The 8557-nt window shown below is 36.7% G+C and overlaps 1 protein-coding gene and 1 long non-coding RNA gene across 9 annotated transcripts; both read left to right on the top strand.

Annotated features, from left to right (window-relative positions):
- Nucleotides 1-808, top strand: LOC18596084 (dirigent protein 22-like). Its single transcript, XM_007024344.3, has one exon. The coding sequence runs from the start codon at nt 70-72 to the stop codon at nt 613-615; it is 546 nt and encodes a 181-aa protein (XP_007024406.2). The 5' UTR covers nt 1-69; the 3' UTR covers nt 616-808.
- A 406-nt stretch (nt 809-1214) lies between these two features.
- Nucleotides 1215-5181, top strand: LOC148762215 (uncharacterized). 8 transcript variants are annotated; one of them, XR_016026965.1, is made up of 4 exons: nt 1215-1287; nt 1372-2753; nt 2860-4512; nt 4641-5181. It is a non-coding gene; the product is annotated as an uncharacterized LOC148762215 (long non-coding RNA). The 8 variants fall into 8 exon arrangements; XR_016026968.1 differs by lacking the exon at nt 1215-1287 and having other exon boundaries at nt 1302-2753; nt 2860-3097; nt 3215-4512; XR_016026967.1 differs by lacking the exon at nt 1215-1287 and having other exon boundaries at nt 1302-2753; nt 2860-3122; nt 3215-4512.
- The last annotated feature ends 3376 nt before the right edge of the window (nt 5182-8557 follow it).

Here is an 8557-nt window from a genome sequence, read left to right as displayed (position 1 = left end):
ACATTATCACACAGATACGGATAATTAAGTCTCCTTAATTATCTTGGGCTTTGATTTGCATTTTGAAATATGGAAACTAAGACTAACGTTTCCTTGGTGTTCCTAGTTGTTTCAGGCATAGTTATGGTGTTTTTCTCAGTCCCAGCCAAGGCAGACGATGGACTTAAAGAAACCAACATGACTGTCTACTTCCACGACTACTCCTCAGGCGGTCCCAACTCCACTGACCTTCCAGTCGTAGGCTTTCCTGGCAAGCTTTGGAATTTCACCCAATTCGGAACACTTTATGTGGTTGACGACCTCGTTACAGAAGGTCCGGAACTAACATCAGCGACAGTTGGACGCGGCCAAGGTACATATGTCATTACAAGTTTGGATGGCCTCAACGCTTATGTCTCCTTTTCATTGGTCTTCACCAACATGGCCTACAACGGTAGCACTATCCAGATACTAGGAAACAACAACCAATTTAAGGCCGTCAGAGAATATAGTGTGGCTTCAGGGACTGGCAAATTCCGCTATGCCACGGGCTATGCTACCTTCGAAACTATTTTCTTGGACCAGTCTACTTCTTACTCAATTCTCCGTGTCAATGTTTCAGCCCGTCATTACTAGTTCAATGTTGTATGATTGGCAAAATTCAAATTATACGGGATGATATTTTTGTCTTAATTTACACGTTTCAACTTTGTACAAGAATAATATATATATTCTAATTACATCCAAAAGCAAAAATATATAACAAATAATATGTTGCATTTTGTAATAAGTTAGTTTTTGAATTTGTCAATGAAAATTAATTGAACAATTGCCTTCGTCTTGCATTTTTTGCGGGTAATTTGTCATGTGTGTGCCTCTTTCTCTCTCGTTGAGTCATCATGCAAGGTGAAAGCTTTACTTTGTCATCATCTCTAAACCCTCCCTGATATATTAAATAATAGCCCTCCCTAATATAATTTAATTCAAAATGATATAAGATAAGATCTTATTAGAATGAAATACCTCAGTCGTTGACAGAATATGAAAAAATAGGAAGAAAAAAAGGCTAAGGCGGCTGAAAGAATTCTGATCTATTTCAGAATAAAATTCTCCACAAAAGATAGTTTATTCCTTGTCTTATATACATAGGGCAGTGAGCAATTAACAGAAAGTAGAAAACTAATTATCCTAATTTATACAATTAACTAACTACACTAACTGAATTTTAAACTATACATAAATGAAACGGTATGTTTTATGTGTGTAGATTCAAGAGAGAACTTTTAACGAACAAAACGTTGCGTACAGGTAATGCTATCTTATGTTGTGTATGGTTCTGTCCAGCTCTATTGCTTCTTTCCTTGAACTTCTTTCTTCTGTTCTTTTCTGCAGCACTCTCACTCGAGTCTTGAAGAATTCTGGACTTATTCTTGGATCCTGTTTGTCACTCCCCCTCAAGAGGAGGTGTGAATATCATGAACACTCATCTTGCCTAGTAGCTTATAAAATTGATTTGGTAACAAAGCCTTGGTAAAAATATCAACTACTTGCAGATCAGTGGATATGTGAAGAGGTTTAATTGTACCTACCAACACCTTTTCTCGGATGAAGTGGCAATCCATCTCGATGTGTTTTGTTTGTGCATGGAACACAGGATTCTTGCTTATATGAATGGCAGATTGACTATCTGAATACAAGTCTATAGGATCATCATGGTCTATCTTAAAATCAGCCAGCAAGTACTTCAGCCACATTAATTCACAACAGGTGGAAGCCATGGAACGATACTTTGCTTCAGCAGAACTGCGAGCAACAACAGCTTGCTTTTTGGATTTCCAATTGACAAGAGTGTCTCCAATAAACACACAATATCCTGTGATTGATTTCCTACTACGAGGACATCTAGCCCAATCATTGTCTGAGTAAGTTGTGATCTTGAGATTTGATTTTCTTTTCATTAGAATTCCTTGTCCAGGAGCATTTTTCAAATACTTTAATACTCTGTGAGCTACCATCAAATGAATCTGACTAGGTCTGTCCATGAACTGTGATAATGTTTGTACTGCATAAGATATGTCAGGCCTACTAAAAGTAAGATATAGTAGTTTGCCTATAAGCTGTCTGTAACATGTTGGATCCTTCAATAATTCTCCATCTTGTGCTTTCTACAATTTATGATTATAGTCAATGGGAGTGTTTGTAGGTTTAGCTCCCAACATCCCTTGTTCTTCAAGGAGATCTAAAGTGTACTTTCTTTAACTTATAGAGATTCCTACTGGTATATCAATGATTTCAAGTCCAAGGAAGTATTTGACAACTCCAAGGTCCTTGAGCTTGAATTTTGAGTTTAAAAACTCTTTCACTTCTAATGCAGCATTAATAGATGTACTCCCAATGAGTATGTCATCTACATACACGAGAAGAGCAATGAAATTTCCAGTAAGAGTCTTCAAAGTAAATAAAGAATGATCTGTTGATGATTGAGTAAATCCAAACTGCAAAAGTGAAGCAGTAAGTTTGGCATTCCACTGTTTGGAAGCTTGTTTTAAACCATATAAGGATTTGTGTAGTTTGCAGACAAGTTTGGATCCTTTTGGACACTCCCCCTAGACAGCATAACCCTGTGCAATCTCCATATATACTTTTTCATCTAGATCACCATTAAAGAAGGCATTATTAATATCTAATTGTGATAAAGACCAACCATTTGCAGCAGCTAGAGCAAAAAACACTCTAACAGTGGACTGTTTTGCTACAGGACTAAAAGTCTCCTGGTAATCAAATCCTACAACTTGGCTGTACCCTTTGGCAACTAATCTTGCCTTATATCTTTCAATTTCACCATTTGCCTTCATTTTAATCTTGTATACCCACTTGCAGCCAATTACATGTGAATTTGAAGGCAGAGGTACTATGGGCCATGTACCATTGTCTTGCAAAGCTTTCAGTTCCAGGTCCATTGCTTCTCTCCAATGAGAATAGTTTATAGCTTGATGGCAAGAATTTAGCTCATGAATATGGGACAAAGCAATAGCAAATGCCTTATGTGCAGGTGAGAGTTGTTTAGTTGATAGGTGCTTGGTTATTGGATGAAGGGTAACAGAATTAGATTGTGAAGGTATGTCAACATAATATGCATCAAGGTACTTAGGAGGTTGTTTTTGTCTTGTACTTTTTCTAGTTGGTGCTACTGCTTCTTGAGAAGTACTCATATCAACACTAAAACTGTCTGCAGTAGGTGATATGCTGTCATTGAAGGGTGGATTGAGGGAAATGTCATTTGAATTCAATGAAGAAGGTGTTTCAGATGATGATGAAGGCTCAGGAGAACATAATTTAGGTGTTGTGTGCTGTTGGTAATGCTGATATGGTGAATAAGCATCAAAATCTTCCATGTATTCATCATGCATACTATGTGTTTGATAAAATGCGTCAGACTGCATGTTGTTGCTTGATGAATGAAATGGAAACACATGCTCATGAAAAACAATGTCCCTTGATATCAGGACCTTTTGTGCACAAAGATCATATACCCTATACCCTTTTACATTATTTGGATAGCCTAAAAATATACATTTGCTTGTTCGCGGGGCCAACTTCTTTCTATTTTGTGTTAAGGTGGAAACAAAACATAAACATCCGAAAACTTTGAGATGGTCATATGATGGTAGCTTTCCATGTAGCAATTCAAATGGTGACTTATTGTGAATTATTTTGCTAGGTACTCTATTAATTATGTGAACTGTAGTGAGGACTGCATCTCCCCAGAAATAAAGAGGGACACTTGACTGATGTATTAAGGCTCTTGTAACCATCAGAATGTGTTGGTGTTTTCTTTCAACAACATCATTCTACTGAGGGTTACCTACATAGGACAGCTGATGAACTATGCCAATTTTGGTGAAAAAATCAGCAAGTCTAAACTCATTTCCATTATCTGATCTTATGCATTTAATTGAACAATTAAACTGCTTTTGTACATATGTATCAAAAGAAGGAATAATGGTTGAGACTTCTGACTTGTTTCTCATTAAGAATACCCACATGAATCGAGAAAAGTCATCCACAATTGTTAAAAAATATATCTATTTTGATAAAGTTGGACCCTCACAAGGTCCCCAAATGTCAGCATGAATCAATTGAAAAATAGCATTTGTACTTTGAATATGAATAGGAAAAGAAAGCTTTCTTTGCTTTGCCAAGGGGCAGATTTCACATATTAATTCATTTGAACAATCAACAACTGGACAATGTTGGTGGATCACATTAATCCTTTTTAAAGGTGCATGGCCTAACCTAAAATGCCAAATATTAAAACTTTTGATTTTGTTTTCTGGTTTACAGGAATCAATAGAGAAAACTGAAGGAAACTTTACAACTTTGTCAAAACAAAATCTAGACATATCCTGCTCACTGTCCTGCATCAGATATAACACTGAAGTAGCCCTAGCAACCCCAATCACTGTCCAAGAGAGGCTATCCTGGATAATACAATGTGAGTCAGTAAACAGCACACAGTTTTTCTTGCTACAAGTAAGTTTACCTATTGATATTAGATTGAATTTAAAGCTTGGTACACACAAGACATCATACAGAATCAATGAAGAGTTTACTTTAACTGTGCCTATATGGAAAACTAATGCTTTTTTATTATTTGGCAGTTGAACGAAATAATTCTCTACAGGGTTGGCTTGAAGAAAAATATCTAAGGAATAGGCTATATGATCAGTTGCACTCGAGTCCATGATCCAATGTCCATGCTTAATCATGACAGTGTTAACATGCTTGAATTCAAATGGCAAATTATTATGTGTATTGAAGCAAGGGTAATAGGAGACAATACCTGCAAAGGCAGAATTGACAAGTGAGTGTTTGTTGGGTTGAGTGTTTGCAGGGGTGCTCTTACCATCATTGCTAATTAAACCATTCTCATTTAAGAGATCCATTAACTTGTTAACCTGCTGCTTAAGCATAGTCATCTGTGACATGGAACTAAAGCCTCCTATCTCCTCCACATGATTTGCTTGTGTCAGAGCCCAAATTTTCGGGCCATGACCGGTGCATGGGCCCAATGGGCATAGCCCACTAAGCCCAAGCAAGCCTATTTATGTGACTCCATTCATCGGTTTCATCACTCGTTCTTACAACTGTATTTCATAATTCTTATCAACAAGTATTTCAATACTTTTCCATAGAAACCATATGTTCACATTTATGATTCAAAATAATGTCATTCATGCCATCTCGTAGTGGCAACATTAATCAACATAAACGTCTATTGCTTAAGATATATATATCTTAACAATTTACATCAAGGTACATATGTTCAACGAAAAGGACTCTAGACTTCCAGCGGAGTGACCATAGTGAAGGTGTAGCTACTGAGATGCCATACTACCTACCAAGAAGAGGAGCATATGTGTGCGACTTAAACTAGGTTCCAACTACCTCCAAATCTGAAAACATAAATTTTAAAAACGTGAGTATAAAACTCAGTGAGTGAACATAAGAAGGGAACAAGCAATCAATAGGAAGAATTTGGAAATCATGATGCACTTGTTTTGAAAACAATGCAATTTGGTTTAATTTCTTTCTTAAACCCCTTGTTTTGGACATTGATCAGTGGACTCTTAGTATTGCAAAGACCCATGCTCAATCATGAAGATAAAGGAGTGAAGGAAATTATATCAAAACCCGAGCAAGGTAGCAATGTGACAGCACGTTTCTCGCTGCAGCAAAAGGCATTCTCGGTTTGCATACAGTTTAGTTTTTCAAGCATATCTTCCACTATATGGGTCCAATTAACATGCTTGTTAGGTCATTAGAAAGCTAATAGGCAGGGCTACAACTTTAGTGTTTACCACTTTGCCCAGTTCTGATTGAAAAGTAGTCAAAATTACTGTCAAAGTGACAGCACTGCACCACCATTGAGAGTTTCTGGCGGCAGCGAGAGTCTATTTCGCTACAGCCAAATTCCTTGTTGCAATGAACACCAATTTGACAATACTTAGCAACTTTCAAAGTTCAACATGCAAGATTCACATATGCAAAACCATATACCATACTCATGAACTTTGATTTCATAAACATAGATGTATATATATAAATGCATAGATAACACCAATATCAGCATAATCACACCCGACTCATGTACATCCCCCCACATCGTGCACATAGCCGGCGCCATCATGTGCATTCCCTCACATCGTGCACAATCAGTGCCATCGTGTACATCCCCCCACATCGTGCACACGGGCACTATCATCATCCATCTCCCACACCACCATCATCACCGGCATGTGCATCCCCCCACATCATGCACACACACGGTTATAGTCATCATACACAATATCAACTATCATGCACAACATATATATATATATATATATATATATATATATATATATATCATCATAATGAAATGGTGCATGAATCAATAATAACCACATATCACAACATAAAATCATTTAGCAAAAGCTTGTTCCCAAGGCACTTGTTTTAAGATAAAGTTGTATAAAATCATTCAAATGCTTTGTACAAAACAGTCACATTCCCAAAATGATTTTGAAATGCAGTTCACTCACCTGACAAAACTAGCACCAACAAGGTCCTAATCCAAGTAGTCCCGAAATACCATTAAAACCTGGATGAGCTTGGAGGCATGAAGATCAACCAAAAACCTTTTAACCTTGAAAATGAAGATTTGAAGCCAAAAATCCAATTGTTGTTGAAAGTGAAGTAGAAATAGAAAATATAAGAACAAAGAGAGATTTTTCTTTCTCTCTCTCCTAGGGTTTAGATGTGTTGGAAATTGGGGTTAGAAGCTGCAAATTCAGTGCCCAAGAAGTTAGGAGAAGGAAGGATTAGGAAAAAAAAAGAAATCAAAAGAAAATAAGGAAAAATCACATGAAAATTTTGATTTTCATGGAGGTGGAATGAAAAATGGCATTGGATGGGTGAGGAAAAAGAAAAAGTTACTGGAAGCTTGAAGAATCTGCTGGAAACTTGAAGAAGTTGCTAGAAACTTGGATATTTATGCCTTATATTTATCCATTTTCTCACGTAATTACCAAAATACCCTTAACAAGGTCATTTTGTCTTCTTCCTATCCTTTGTCCAATCTTTTTACTCTTTTGTCAATGAGACAAAATCCATAATAGTCTAGAAATACTCGGGTTCATGAACAGGTAAAAATTTAGACTCGAGATGTAAAATGACCATTTTGCCCCTACCATGAAAATTATCATTATTTTTAATTTCCTCATTTATTTACCATCATAAACATCATTAATTCATTCCTTAGGCCTATTTAGACCTTAATAGCATAAAAAAACCCACTCGTAGGAGCCTACCAAGAGAAATTACGAAATTACCCCTAGTTCGCATTATCGGGTCTACTTCTAGTTACGTGTTTATAGAGGTCGAGATTTCACAGGTTCACTTCTGAATTACCCTTTTAACTCAATAATCAACCTTAATTGGTATCCGTAAACTTTATTAGCCACCGTATCAAAATACAAGGTACTACAGTTTGATTGTCATCTGGCTGTGGTTCAACTGCTGTAGTAACACTGTTTTGCAGTTGCCCCTTTCTTCACATAAGGCTTCCCTTTAGTGAATTTAAAATCCTCTGGAAAACGAATTATCCTATAACACTTCTCTTTCACATGTCCTTTCTTCCCACAATGAGTACAAGTAAAATCCTTCCTTGGTTTTTTCTTTACATTAGTAGCAACTAACATTGCTAAAGACTCAAGGAAAGGTTGGGATTGCAGGAACATATTTTTCTGTGATTCTTCTCTCAGTACCATGCTATAAACCTTGTCCAATGTTGGTATTGGGTCCATTAGAATGATTTGAGACCTAATGGCTGAGAATGATTCATTCAAACCATTGAGGAACCTAACTACCATGTCTTTTTGGTATTGATCAGAGAATTTCTTGAAGCAACTGGCATTGCATTTTCCACATTCACAATGTGGCAAGGGCCTATAGTTTCTTAGTTATTCCCATATGCATTTTAGCTCTATAAAATAGGCATATACTATTTTGACTCTTTGAGTTACACTTCCATGTGTGTATTGAAGGTTACAAACACAAGTATTATCAAGTTGAGCATAGTTCAGTTTCAAGGTATTCCAAATTTCAGCAACAGATTCCATAAAGAAGATGGTAAAGGCTATTGGTTAGGAGATAGAATTTAATAACCAGGATACTATGAGGTTATTGCATCTGTTCCAGATAGGATGTAGATCATCAGTGATTGAAGGCTTGGGAATGGAGCCATTTATGAATCCAACCTTGTTTCTGATTGACAAGGCCAGTAAAAAAGATCGACTCCAAGCAACATAGTTGTTTGTGGTGAGTTTAGGGTTTACAACCACTGAACCAAGGTGGTTAGTATGATGAAGGTAATATGGTGATTGGGGATCATTAGCTTGTGAGATCTGTGATGTGAGTTGTGGATTAGGTGCAGTGTTTCTAGTGGTTGATTCACTTAATTCATACATTTTCTCAGCTAATAGGCAAGTAAATGAAAGCTAAGAATGAAGGATGAAAAGATAACCAGTATACTCAC

The sequence above is a fragment of the Theobroma cacao genome, chromosome 6, assembly GCF_053813885.1.
Source record: "Theobroma cacao isolate CCN51 chromosome 6, ASM5381388v1, whole genome shotgun sequence".
NCBI lineage: Eukaryota > Viridiplantae > Streptophyta > Magnoliopsida > Malvales > Malvaceae > Theobroma > Theobroma cacao.
This window is presented reverse-complemented; position numbering and strand designations above follow the sequence as displayed.